At 46.8% G+C, this 13,848-nt stretch overlaps 1 protein-coding gene across 3 annotated transcripts in view; it reads left to right on the forward strand.

The window, feature by feature from the left end:
- TMCC1 (transmembrane and coiled-coil domain family 1) overlaps positions 1 to 13,848 on the forward strand; it is a 96,558-nt gene that overhangs the window by 77,019 nt on the left and 5,691 nt on the right. For all 3 annotated transcript variants that reach the window (XM_029958276.1, XM_029958277.1, XM_018068765.1), the window contains 2 exons: positions 5,373 to 6,307; positions 12,690 to 12,825. In XM_029958276.1, the coding sequence (XP_029814136.1) occupies positions 5,373 to 6,307; positions 12,690 to 12,825 (1,071 nt within the window). The remainder of the gene's footprint in view (positions 1 to 5,372; positions 6,308 to 12,689; positions 12,826 to 13,848) is intronic.

Below are 13,848 nucleotides of genomic sequence, written 5' to 3' on the forward strand. Positions count from 1 at the left end.
GATTGGACATGGGAATGGGCTCCCCAGGGAGGTGGTGGAGTCACCGTCCCTGGAGGTGTTTAAGGAAAGACTGGATGTGGCACTCAGTGCCATGGTCTCGTTGACAAGGTGGCATTAGGTCATAGGTTGAACTCAGTGATCTCAGAGGTCTTTTCCAACCCAGTTGATTCTGTGATCCTCTAATTCTGTAAAATGCAAAGCTGCAGCAGCTTCTGAACATTCAGTCGACCAATACAGTTTTTCAGGATAACTGCACTGTGTGTCACAAAGAATCACACTGGACCTGTTCTTTGTTTTTCTTTTGTATTCTTCTTGGCAGTAAAGCCAAGGCAGATGTTTCATAGAGCAGGAGCTTGTATGCGCCCTGAGCACTTGCTGAGGGAAGGTGGAAGGTGGATTCATAAATGAATCCATACATGAGTGGGCATCTGTGTTTCTTGGGATGGTTAAGTGCATCAGTATTTGGATCTTCTGTGTGTATTTAATTGAGAGGTGAATGATCAGAAATATTCTCCCTTACTTATGCTGTTACACAGGATTTGCCATCATATAAATATGCAATTGGAAATAAATAGTGACCCACAGAGTTGGTAGTATCAGATGTGTGGCAGCATTGGAACAGAGAGACTTACAGGCCCAAGTTTTTATTACAGACAGATGCACAAATGTAGGATGTGAGTGTGGAACCTCTGTTCTGGGAGACACTCAAAAGCCTCCTAGACATGGCCCTGGCCAGTTCGCCCTTGGTGGCCCTACCTGAGCGGAGGGTTGGACAAGGTGAGCTCCAGAGGTTCCTTCCAACCCCAGCTGATCTGTGATTTGGTAACAACCTTTGAAAAGCAAAGCATTAGAAAAACACTCTCAACTCTTGATAAGCTGTAGGTCATAAATAGCTTATTGCACCATCTGGGTGTGTGAGGCAGGGGAATTTGTGTCACTTTTTTATTTTCTTTGGGACCTGTGGTAAGTTGTGCCATATGCAGTGTCTGTCTTGGATCCGTAGTGACCGGGCGCTGCCCGCTCATGGGACAGCGGGGCTGGTGCCACCTTCACTCAGGTGTTTCAAGTCATGTGCTGCAGGTGTCTTCCAGGGAGGTGACTTGTGGCTGTTGATGGTATTTAATAGAATATGATGAAGGTACCTCACAGTAATTTGTGATGTTTAAATAGCTCTTCGTTGTACCTGCCAGGGATTCTGTGTGTGGCTTTATTCAAATACACACTCAGGTGGTTTAATGCAGATCCAATGGAACAGGGCCTTGGGGGGCTGTAACTCTGCACACATGGTCAGGCACAAAGAACGTTCTTTTTTTTTTTTTCTTCCCTCTGATTTTTATTCCCTGTAAGGTGTTAACGAGAGATCTTATTTACTAAGGAACCAACTGTCTTGTAAATGTCATCAGAGACTTCGAGTCTCCACTCCTGGCGCCTGCCTGAGGCTGGAGACCGTCTGCCCACTCAGCATGGAGGGATTGGCCAAGTTCCTGAGCCCATTGCTGCACCTGCCACATGCTAATGATGCTGTTAATGAGGGGTGTTTCCAAACAGGAAGTCTCAAACTTGACTTTGTATGAGTCTCCTAGATTTTCTGCCTGTATGACTGAACTGCCTTCAGCACAGTGGGAAAAGGAAACAAAACAACTTCTGAATGCTTTTGTGGTTAGTTTTAGCTGCCACTCAGGTGTACAGTCACCGGGAAGGTGACTAACATGGGTGCCTTGGGTGCTGTTAACTGCTGAGGCTGTGTGTGGCAGTCACTCTCAGCTCCCCTGTCTCACTTTGCCCTGTATGTTTTTGTTCTAAGTAACATGACACTTTTCGGTCACACTTGTGAAGCTCCGGACAAGGGAGGAGGAAGCAGGAGTCCCCTTGCAGCAAGCTTGCTCTGAAAGCTGCTGTTCACTTATGCAGCTACCCTGCCTGTTTGAAAACAACAATCTATATTCTTGGTGAATGATTTTGTGTATGTGTTTTCCCTGGAAAAGTTCTAAAAGGGTGAAACACCTTTAGAGGAACTTCTATGTTTAATCTTCAGCAGCACCAAAAGGCAGAATCCTGAAGTGGGTTTTGGGCTGTGTGCTGCAGAATAGACATTAGAAAACCTGTACAGGAGAGGAAGCCTGAAAGCGTAGACAGTGCTGGGAATTCGGTGAGATCTTGAGAGAGACAAAGCATAAGGTCTTCACATGATTTCATTTGGTTCATGGCATAGTGCCAGAGCAGTTCTCAGAGCACCTCCTGGTGGGAGGGCACACAGCTCCCCTTGATCGGGACTGTCAATATACTGGGAAATTGTATAGCAAGGGAGATTGACTATCGAATTGTAATCCCTGTTCTTATGCAAGCGTTGACCATTACAGTATTTACTTTACCAGCATCTTTTCAGGACAGATTGCCAGGCATCTCAAATTCAATAATACACCACCAGAACTTCCCAGGGACACAGTTTATGCCAAGTCTTCCCTTTACAAAGTCTTGTCAATATGGACAAAGAAATTATCTCTGTTTTGTTCCAGAACTGCACTTTGCACGGCCATTTCCTTTTGCATTGGAAAGAACTCTTTTTCTTATCCCAGATTAATATCCACACAGCTGGTAATTATAAAGCAATTATCCCAACATGGTTTATTCTACTACTGCTGTTCTAGGTTATTTTCTGCTGCGGGTGTAGGGAGATAACCTGAGCAGATTTGCTGAAGTCAGTTGACTTTAAAAGGAGGGGAAGAGAAAGTTTGTACTAAATTTTTCTCTCAAAAAACTTGTGTCTGAGAGGAAGAGTGTACTTTTAGTGTCATATATAGTAATTATCCACACATGTAGACTAATTAGACCCAACCTGAAGTACACTGAGCTGATAGAAACTCTTTACTGCAACATAATATTGAAGCCCCATTAGTTCCATGACACTTATCTGTGCAGATCTCAGCTTGAAGCATGTGGGCTGCAGAAGAGCTGGTGATCAGCAGTTGTTTGGTTCTGGGACACAGGGTCAGTCCCACACTCACTCAACCCTTACTGCTGCCCAGAACAAAAGGATTATGAAAAAAAAGGATAAAATGTTATATCAAATTAATTTGTTAACATTTTGCATAAAATTTGTGGATCTTTCTTTTTTTCATCTGCCACTAATACTAAAATGTCCTTGCTTTGGAGTAGGTAGAGATTGTCACGAATGGATTGACGTGTTTTTTGAGAAGCTCTTGGTTCGTAGGCAGTTAACAGTAATAAGATTGTCTTGTGTGCTGCACAGACACCTTGTGCTGTGCTGCTGTTGGGGTGGGGGCAGGTTGGCAGAGCTGCTCTGTGAGTGAGGCTCAGAGCAGCTGTGCCACGGGTGCTGGGTGATGTTACCAGGCCAGACGTGCCCTGCACAACCAGGGTCTTTCTGTCCTTCTAGGCCATAGGGAGAAATCAGATCAGTGACAGCCCTGGGAAAATCTTAATGAAATTATAAATTCCAAGAAGAGGTATCTTAACAAATGTGTATGACTTAAAAATGTACATCCCTACATTTTGGAGACAGCATGTTCTCTGTGTAGTACTGATGTCATGCATATTGTTGGTCCCATTGATTAATATGAATTCTTAGCACCAATTTTCCATTGATTTATGCCAAGATCCGACAACTCTAAACCCGGGCAGATGGAGCTCGTCAGGCCTGTAAGGCCATCCATCTAAGAGAAGGTCACTCTAAACGAACCTACGTCCTGAGGACCTCGCTGCCACCATCCGAGCTTGCTCGGCCCCGGCAGATGAACCTCAGGATGAAAGGGTGGGCTCAGTTCAGCGCACACTGTGTCTCACCTAAAAAATCCACTGCGCAGGCTCGAAGGCCTTACCCGCGTTTGCAAAGCCCTGTATCACCAGCGTGCTTGTAACAAACGTGGGTAGAGACCTTTCCCAAATCTTTGTTCGCAAAGACTGGCCATGATGATGATGATGATGCCAAGATCCAGGTTTTCTAGAACTAATCCCTCTTAAGAGAGCAGCTGATATTTCAGGAGTCACAACTGACTGAGAACTGATATTCTGTGGTTTCCAGCAGCTGAACTCCTTTGGAAAATGGTTTTCCAGGTGTCTGACTGGTTTTCCTGTTGATGAGATAGCAAACAGAGAACCTCAGGGTTATGAAAGGATCCTGGCTGATCCCCAGTGCGGCCAGTGTTGCTGCCTGCAAGATGTTGATTTTTTTTGCATTAAATGTGGAATATTGAATCGAGAGAGAGGGTACAGTTAACTGTAAGAGCTCTTTTTGTTTTGTAAAGCGCATATTCACAAACACGGGCATGGTTCTACGTCTGGGCAGTAGCTGTGGGTCAGCTGGCAGCTGTTCCAGTGCAACAGCCCGGGAGCTGCCTGGCCGGTCCCCGCCGGGCCGGTGGCCGCGGGAGCCGAAAGTGTAAAAGCCATTCAGGGAGATCGGTGCGGGCCGCGGTCGGGCGGTCCCCGGCCCGGGAGGCCTCCGTGCGCGCGGGCGGGCGGGGCGGGCGGGGCGGGCGACGGGGCCGGGCCGGGGGGGGGCGGGCGCGCTCCGTGCCGGGCAGGGCGGCCGGCGGAGGCCTGCATGCCGAGCACGGCGGAGCGGGCGCGGCGGTGACCGGGCTTGGGGCCGGAGAAGGGGGGGGGTTACGCGGGACGGGCTGGGTGGGCCTGGCGAAGGGGTACGGACGGCGGGGACCGGGCTGGCGAAGGGGTTACGGCGGACGGGCTGGCGGGGGCCGCGGGCTCCCGGGGCTGCCCGGGCCGTTCGCGGCGGGCACTTGTCGGGTTCGGTTGCGCTGAAACAGCGTTTACCTTGTTTTTTGGCCAAAAGCGGGAGTTTTCCTTTGAAACTCGCTGTTTTTCTCCTGCTCAGGGACACCCGCTCGCAAGGTTTGCCGCGGCGGGGCGTCCGTTCGGGTCCCTCGCGGGCCCCGTGTCTCTGTTAGAAGCACTGACCGTAGCAGAGTGGTTTTTTCGGGGGAATGACTCGGGTGTGCTGTACACTTGAACCATGTGGCTTCTGCTCTCAGTTACCTTCTCGGTCCCTTCACTCTCCAGCGGGTAGAACCCCTGCCCTTGTACCAATACCTCGGAGTGCTCAGCCTGCCAAGCTCGGGTGCCCTGATGAGCATTTATGCTTGAGTTTTGGATTGTTTGAGGCCATTAAGTGGGCTCAAGTATGAGGGGTTTTGCTTATTTCTCAGCTTTTATTAAATGTCCGTAAAACACATAATACTCACTTGATTGATACTGTCCCCTGGGCTGCGAGAAAAAAGGTGCATTTTTGTAGAATTACTTCCATTTGCCAAGTTGGTTTGCATAAAGAATGAAGGGTTTTCTGTTGGTGAAGCTGATGATTAGCATTCATGTTTCTCTCTCCCCTTGCCTAGATCGAGCGATTGGAAGTCAGCAGCTTGGCGCAGACCTCCAGTGCCGTGGCCTCCAGCACTGATGGCAGCATCAACACGGACTCTGTTGATGGGACCCCAGATCCGCAGAGGACAAAAGTGGCCATCACACACCTGCAGCAGAAGATACTGAAGCTGACTGAGCAGATCAAAATTGAGCAAACAGCCCGTGATGATAACGTGGCAGAGTACCTGAAATTGGCCAACAATGCAGACAAGCAGCAGAGCGCCCGCATTAAGCAAGTGTTTGAGAAGAAAAATCAAAAGTCAGCCCAGACCATCTTGCAACTGCAGAAGAAACTGGAACATTACCACCGAAAACTGCGAGAGATTGAACAGAATGGGATCCCTCGGCAGCCAAAGGATGTCTTCAGGGATATGCATCAGGGTTTGAAAGATGTTGGAGCAAAAGTCACTGGCTTCAGTGAGGGAGTGGTAGACAGCGTAAAAGGTGGGCTTTCCAGTTTCTCCCAGGCCACACACTCAGCAGCAGGAGCTGTGGTTTCCAAACCCCGGGAGATTGCCTCCCTCATAAGAAACAAGTTTGGGAGCGCAGACAATATTGCTAATCTGAAAGACTCCTTAGAAGAAGGCCAGGAGGATGGGACAGGAGGCAAGGCTCTAGGCATTATTCAGAACTTTCAGTCAAGCCCAAAATATGGCAGTGAAGAGGATTGCTCCAGTGCCACGTCGGGCTCGGTGGGAGCCAACAGCACAACGGGGGGCCCTGTGGGAGCTTCCAGCTCCAAAACAAACACTCTGGATATGCAGAGCTCAGGGTTTGATGCAATATTGCATGAGATTCAAGAAATTCGAGAGACACAGGCAAGACTGGAAGAGTCATTTGAGGACCTTAAGGTTCGCTACCAGAGGGATTACACGTTGATAATGCAGACCCTGCAGGAGGAGCGGTACAGGTACGTGCTGTGGTACTTTGTTTCACAATTCAGTGCTGCGATCTCAGAGCACCAGGGCTGGGATGGTACTGCTCAGCAGGCTGTTCCCAACAGCCTGATTCAGGTGAGAAACTCTGTGGTGGTCTCAGGATTTTTCCCTCCTGGTTTTGTCCTTTGTAGATATTGCTGTCTTGCTGCTCATCTCCCTTTCTTTACATGAAAAAAATAGCAAGGAAAACGGTTATTTCACAATGTTTTCAAGATAAAAAGTCAAGCCAAAGAGTTTTAATAAGGTGTCCCAAAGTCAAGAGTACTGTTATCAGACAGTGCTTTGCCCTGCATAAACCCTGCAAAGGTTTGGGAGACGGGGAACTATGCATGGACAGTGACTGACCCTGCCTCCTCCAACACTCAGATCCATGTCTACCAGAGAAAGAAACATTCCAGCTTTCCTAATGTTCTCTGACAAGACGTGATCTTACCCGTGTGCCAGAACTAGAATATCCTTTGTCTCCTTCACTCAGCCCACAGTGGCAGAGTTCAAGGAAATTAAGTTGAATTAAATATCAGATACTGGCAGTGTGCTTGTTGTGGAGGTTACGGGGCTCTGGAATTGGGTATCCTGTGCTTCCATTGGCCCTCCCCTCACTGAAAGTGATGGAAAGGTGGGGCAGTTGCTGCACTACTGCTGGTCCCTGATGAAGTCAAAGAGGAGAGGGGACAGTGGCTTTCAGGGAGGCAGCCTGGCAGCGTAGCATGGCAGCCAGTGCCTCCCACCACCCTGAGGCTGCCCCCACCTCCCCACCGAGGAAAGCTGCCCATGGAGAGGTGCTGAGGGAATGCTTCCCCTTCCTCACTGGCTGGAAGAGGCTCTCGGCAGGCTGCGTTGTGCTGTCCAGTAGAAATTTGGCATCCTCCCCTTCACACACTGGGAGCAAGAGCTTGTCCCCAGGCTCCAAAGAGAAGAGTTACCAGCTGCTCTTCTTCAGGCATTCAAGACACTGCAGTCTAAGTCAACAGGATTCTTAAATTTTAAATAAGAAATGCAAGGCCAAAGCCCTCATTCTGGTGGAGGACAGCAGGCTGCTGTCAGGAAGTTCCTTGTGGTCTTCATGGCTTCGCCTGGCTGCGGAGCACAACCTGCAAGGCACAGCAGAGCTGCTGCGGGTGCGTGGGGACAGGCTTGCTGAAGTGCCCCGTGCCACTTGCTGAGTTGGTTTGTGCAGTGTAACATGGAGTTGCCCTGCAGCTCTTTAGACATGCTGGTGCCAAATCATTGGAAAAACATTGGAAAAGGCTTAACCTGCTAGGATCTGGTAGAGACAGCAAGCTTTCTGTGTGCTTTGCAGAGCTTGGGCAAACAAAGACAGACCAACACCACTTTCTAATCCTGCTTTGCAACAATCAGTGGTTTGACTGAAACCAGCACCCAGCACAGCAACTTTGGTTCCTAGTGATTCATTGTCATCAAGTCACATCCCGAAGTGACGTGGAGCTGGATCTTCTGCTCCCCAGCAGAGAGGTGCTGTTGTCTGTTGCTGTGTAGGTTGTTGTTTCACACATACAGCAGCAGCCATTCATGGTGGAATGTTATATGCAAGCACAGCACAGCTGAAGGAGTGGCCTGAAAGTACAATGGCGGACCCTGGGGACTGATGCCTGTTGTCAGCTAAACTGGCTCACCACTGTCCAACACCTGAGCAAGGTTCATGTAGGTCCCATACTAGTGCACTGTGAAGTCATACCTGTCATGTGCCATTAAGCTTTACAGAGCACTGCCCCGAGGTGAGCCCAGAGCCCAGCCGCTAACCAAGGCAGCCTGGAGTGAAAAGCTTCTGGGAGAATCTGCACTTGGCTTATAAAAGTTTAAAAAGATAGTAATTTAGACCTGCCATTTGGAATGTTGATGCAGATAGATTAAAGGTGTGACCTTTAAGGAGGACCAGTTAAACTACTGTCAGTGCCCTTGTCTCTGAAGGTAACTGCACAATAGCGAGATCTAATGAGCTAATCACAGTGGGATGACTACCTGACTGTACAAATCTACATTCTTGTTTGATAGCTTGTGTATTTTGAACCGTCATGATAAAAGCCAACGTCACCCTAGAACTGGAAGGTGATGTGATGTGTCCAAGGGTAGAGGTTGCTGCTGCCTTGGCAGGGAGGTGTGGCGCTTGTTCCTCCAATTGGAACCTCTCTCTTCAAAAAAAAATTAAAAGATGGGAAAGGAGATTGTGGTTTGGTGCTGAGAGGCTGGGGATTCAAATTAATCATAACTGGTTTTAAAAGCTATAAATACCTCCTAAGTCTGCTCTATTTCTGTGAAGCTTTCAAAAACAAACACAGAGCTAGAGCTTAAAAAAAAAAGAGGTATTTGGAGAAGCCCTTTGCTTGTCAGGTGACACTGAGTGTTTGCATTGTACCTGGAAGCTGGAACAAAGCATGTGCCGTGACATTTTCTCACCTGGTCTTTGTCCATTTCCTCTTTCTTAGATGTTCTACTGTTTTGCAGGTTCTGATCTTTTTTTCCCTGTGTGTTTGTGCAGTTTCTGTTTATCAGTCATGGCTTGCCTCATGGGTTTTCCATTACCTCCTCCATCTCCTCCCTCCCTTTCCCAGCTTCCAGATCTTACCTATCACTCCGTGTAGCTGCTGGTTTGCTGACTATCTCTGAGGCAGCGACTCACTGGAGCAGTTGCTCCAGTTCTCCTGCCCCAGTGTTGCTGGCTGCCAGGGCTGGCCTGACCTGGCCTGGTGGCATCGAGGTGAGTGCAGCGCTCTGCTCCGCTGGGGCTGAGTCACTGAGGAAGGAAGAGTCTGACGGCACCCCGGCAGTTCAGAGCAGGCACTGAACTGGCCTGTTGCTTATCTCATTGTTGGAAGGTGGCAGTTGTTTACTGATATGAACAGGGACTTTCTGTGCTATTGAGACTGAAATAAAGTTCCTGCTGAGTATTTTCATCTTGTGTGTCCCTTTAGGAACTTGTTTGTACATGGTGAAATCATGAGCTCACATATTTGGAGTGTGGCCAGTTCGAGGGTTTGGGTTTCTTTCCAAGCTTGACATCCTTGGAAAGGGCATTTAGGTCTCCCACCCTCCTGTCAGGAGAAATCTGTCAGCCAAAATGGTAGTTGCTGGTGCTTCCATTTGTCTGGGTTTTGATGTAGTCTAATTGTTGGACTTCAGTCTGTCCTCATGATATGTTTTAAAATAGATCAAAGGAGCTGAACCTCAGAGGTCTGGGGGCTCTTCTGGAGTATTGCTGGGCAGTGGAGGCAGCACGTTGGGCCAGGTGGGTGCTCGCCCAGCCAGGACAGCACCAAAATGTCCCTGCAAAGCTGTGCTCTTCCCAGGGAGGCTCAGACCTGGAAGTACTGGGATGTGGGCACTGAGAGCAGCTTTGGAGCAAACTCTGTCCCTTGTGTATCCTCTAGGTAGAAGACTTGGACTATATTACAAATAGATACTGCTTTTAGCTGTTTACTCCACTATTGGAAGCAGTGTGTTCAGTAGCATAAAGATGTATTTCATGACAAATAAAGATCACATGGAAGTTTGTATGACATAGCTATAAAAAAAAGGTCCATCTTGAGAGATAACTGAAGACAGGTGTTAAACTCTGTTTACAGTGTACTTCAAAGGTCTTTAGCATCAGTTTGATCAGAGTTTTACTCAACAAGCACTGTGTGCAGATAAAGTATCCTTTTCGTCACATCCCTCCCTTCCATGTGCTTCCATGTGTGTATTAGCTTTGTATTTTGGAGCTATTACTTTAAAATGCCTTTAAAGCATTTTAAAAAATGAGATGGTCATAACTGTGTTTCTGAGCCTTTTCAGACCAGTTCCCCAGTTCCCACGCAGTGAGCCTCAGAAAATGTGTGGAAATCCAGTGTGGCTGTTTGAAATTAAGTGTTCCCATATCCCATACGTGAGCCCCAGGAGTGTACTGTGTCCATAAGAACAGCTCTGATGATCTCTGTGATAATTGTGACAGGTGACATTGGTCCGTTGCACAGAAATATTTCTATGCTGGTGCTTGTTCATCTAGAGGCTGGTAATTTTAAGGAGAAATTTCACTCCAAAGAGGAGTTTTCCATACCTGAAATAAAGTGGTATATTTACAAACAAATTTAGTCTGTTCAAAAGACACTGGCACTTGTGTTAGAGGGATGTCTATCATCTTAAACCCCTCGACTGGTGGCCTGTCCCTTTTATTTCTGTAATACTCCCAGTTAAATGCAAACCAGCTTTCAACAGGGAAGCCCTGGCCTTGGGCCCTGTAAGTGGCATGAACCTCTCCTTGCTTTTCAAATTTGAACACCAAGAGAAAGCAGCAGGAAAAAAATTAATTTTCTAAATTGTAGGTAATGGGACAGGGATTGAAAAGCAGCTGAATGGAGGCTGTGTCATTTCAAAAATAAGTCAGGGTAGGTTAGTGGGGGCAGGGGTTTGGGTTTTTAAAATAACCCAGTTCAAGCAGTTGCCTGACACAGTGGGTTCTGGAAGCACAGGTGATTCTTGGGTGCCAATTGCAGCAGTTCTGGGATTGAGCAGGGTGTGGGTCAGGAATGAGCTGGTTGTCCGGCATTCAGGGCAGGAGAATTGGAGCCAACTCTTCTGCTAATCCTGTTCTGTTTAAACTCTTAACTGTACGGATTTGCAGGGTTTCCTTATGTTTCCTGTAGATTGAGGTAGTTTTGAAGTTATTAAAATACAATTGTTTCTTGTTAGAGAACAGGATTTAACCTGCCTGGCAACAGCCATTTTATGAAGGGTGTTTGTGTGAGAGGAGGTTAAAAGACACAATCATGCTATTTTCAGAAATGCTTAAGTCTCTTTTTGTGTAATAAACCCACTGGAGAATTTTGTAATATATTAACAGACTGAATATATTTCAAGTAATTGATGCTTCCTTTGAGACTTAGAGTGGGTTTAATTATGATTTCTTGGTTGTTGGCAAGTTGTTGTTTTCGTTAAGTTGTGTGGGAACAAATGGCAGTATTAATTATCTGGGCTCCTTCTTCATTAATCAGTCTTCACATGGCCATGCCCTTCTGAGTCTGGGGAAACCAGTTCCTGGTGTGTCTCAGCATGGTTGCACAGTCCTTGTGGCACCTTTCTGGGCTGAGCCATATCAGCTTGGGGGTCGTCGGTCTCACTACTGGTTGACCACATGTTTTGCTGCTGCAAATTGTCATGCTGTGTCTGACTGCTCCTTAGTTTAAAGCAATATTGCATTGGGAACAGAAATGAAAATTCTCTTCAGACTTGTCCATTAAAAACAAAACCCCAAGACTGTTTTTAAAGGCTAGCTCTTGACTACAGATTCTGAACAACTAGCTTGTGAAGCACCAAAAAAAATCTTGGGGAAAAAAATCCTAAAAAACAGAAGCAGGATTTTTGTCTTTGTTCCAGAACTTGCAACTAAATTCTTCATTCTAGATAAATATTGTTTATTCATCTTATATGTGTGTGTATGAATTAAATTCAGGCAGAGTCAGAAGGAAAAATTTAATCAAGGAATTATCCTTGTGGTTAATTCCTTAGAAGTTTCTTGGTTATTAGGATCGAGGTTCAGATGGTAAGAGCTGTGTGGTAAGCTTTTCCATTCTGTTAGAATGAGTAGACAGTGTAAATCAGAGTCCAGAGTGGAAAATGGCCACCATAGCCGTGCCCACACCTTTGTTACCATCAGAGCTATCACATAAGTTGATATAAAACTCCCTCAATGAGAACCAAAACTGTATCTCTCACAATTGTTGTAACTTGGGTTTTTTTGGGCAGCCCTCTTCCACAGGACTGCTCCTGGCCCATTCACCAGGAGCAAACTGAAAAATAAGCCTGCAGGTTAGTGATTCATGTGTCCTTCTTATAAATAATATGATGGTATTTGCTTGTTAAGTTGCATCATTCGTGGGAGATAAAGAAAAATACAAGTCAAAGATCCACGTGACCTCATGCAGAGATCAGACAGTAACATCATGTTCTCTGAGGCATCGGTCACATGTCATTTCTGTGTCATTTTTATGCCCATTACTATTCTGAGTGTAGATGAAAATGCTTAAGAGCTTATGGTATTAGAAGGGAACTATTTGGTTTACACAAAAGTTTGGGGAATACATTATTTTATTCTAACTCTGTCCTTGATTTCTTGCATCACTTGACAGTTGTCATGTAATTGTGTGTTTTATTCCAGAGTAGGAGCAGGATCACAGAGTTTACCTGGTAGAAAGCACTAATTCCCAGCGAAGGGCCATGGTGGCAGTGCGTGCTGGGTGCTGCCTGAGGCAGCCCCTCTGGTTTCACTGCACAGGCAGTGATGTTTGTTCCTCGGTTGTCACTGGTGTCATTTTGCCGTCCTCTTCTCACTAAAGCCACTGTACCATGTGTTGTCATTTCTAGATGTGAAAGACTTGAAGAGCAGTTAAATGACCTGACTGAGCTCCACCAGAATGAGATCCTCAATTTGAAACAGGAGCTGGCCAGCATGGAGGAAAAGATTGCCTATCAGTCTTACGAGCGAGCCCGGGACATCCAGGTGGGTGACAGAAGCGAGGATCCAAGTCCTGCCCTCTGCCTGCTCTTTCAGGAACTCACTTTTAAAATACTCCTGCACTTCAGTATTTGATTTTAATCCTCGTAGCTTTATTGCTAAATTGTGTATTGCCACATTCTGAAAGGACCTTATTCCATCTGGGACCCTTGAGTATCTGTCCAGGTAACCTCCTCTGTAAAGCAGGGCTGTCTGTGCCCCTGCACAGAGGGAGCCGCTGCTCAGCCAGAGTGGAGTCTGTGAGTGAATCAGTTGTAGCAAAGCAGGAGCCAGTGCCCACACCTTGTGCAGGCCTTTGTAGGGTGTTAGACACCCACGAGCCATGACCTGAACACGTTTTTTACAGTAGCATTCCCAGTATATGGGCCCTGGGGTGTGGTTCTGTGTCACTAGTTTTACAGCAATGGTCACATACATCTAAGAAAAAATGGCTTTATGTGTTCACTGCTTTGAGTCAGGAAACAATTCTTTCTGTTGGCTTTGCCCAAATAAGGAGGTGGTTTTTTAAAGAGAAGTTTCAGTATGTAAAAAAAGCTATGAGACAGAGATCATGAAGTTGGAGGCCTTTCTACAAAGCAAAGCTGCTTCTGACCCTTGTGGAGAAAGGCCTATTCAGGAACAAGTGTCTTGTCCATTTTAAGTAATTGCTTTGCTAGTTTTAGCAGACATCTCAGTTCTGATCGCCGATGCGAGATATTTATAGTGTGAGCAGAGAATTGTAGGTCAAAGTTCTCCCTCTTTTCATCCCTGGAGGTGGTTCAGCCAGGTGATTTCCTCTGGAGACCGAGCAGGCTGTGCTCTTGGCACGCCTGTGGATCCAGCTGCAAGTCCCGTTGAGTCAAACGTCCTTCCTTCCCAGTTGTTGCTGTTCAGGCAGCTGAGCAGCTCTGCCCTGTGCTTTCAGGGGCCATAACCAAAGAAAAGCCCTCATGTTTCATTGACCCCCACAACCGTGATGCAGTGAGAAATGTAGCAGTTGACAGTGACCGTTAAAGTTAAAATTAATCA

This window comes from Manacus vitellinus, unplaced genomic scaffold (assembly GCF_001715985.3).
Source record: "Manacus vitellinus isolate BGI_N305 unplaced genomic scaffold, ASM171598v3 scaffold_14_pilon, whole genome shotgun sequence".
NCBI classification, from domain to species: Eukaryota; Metazoa; Chordata; class Aves; order Passeriformes; family Pipridae; genus Manacus; species Manacus vitellinus.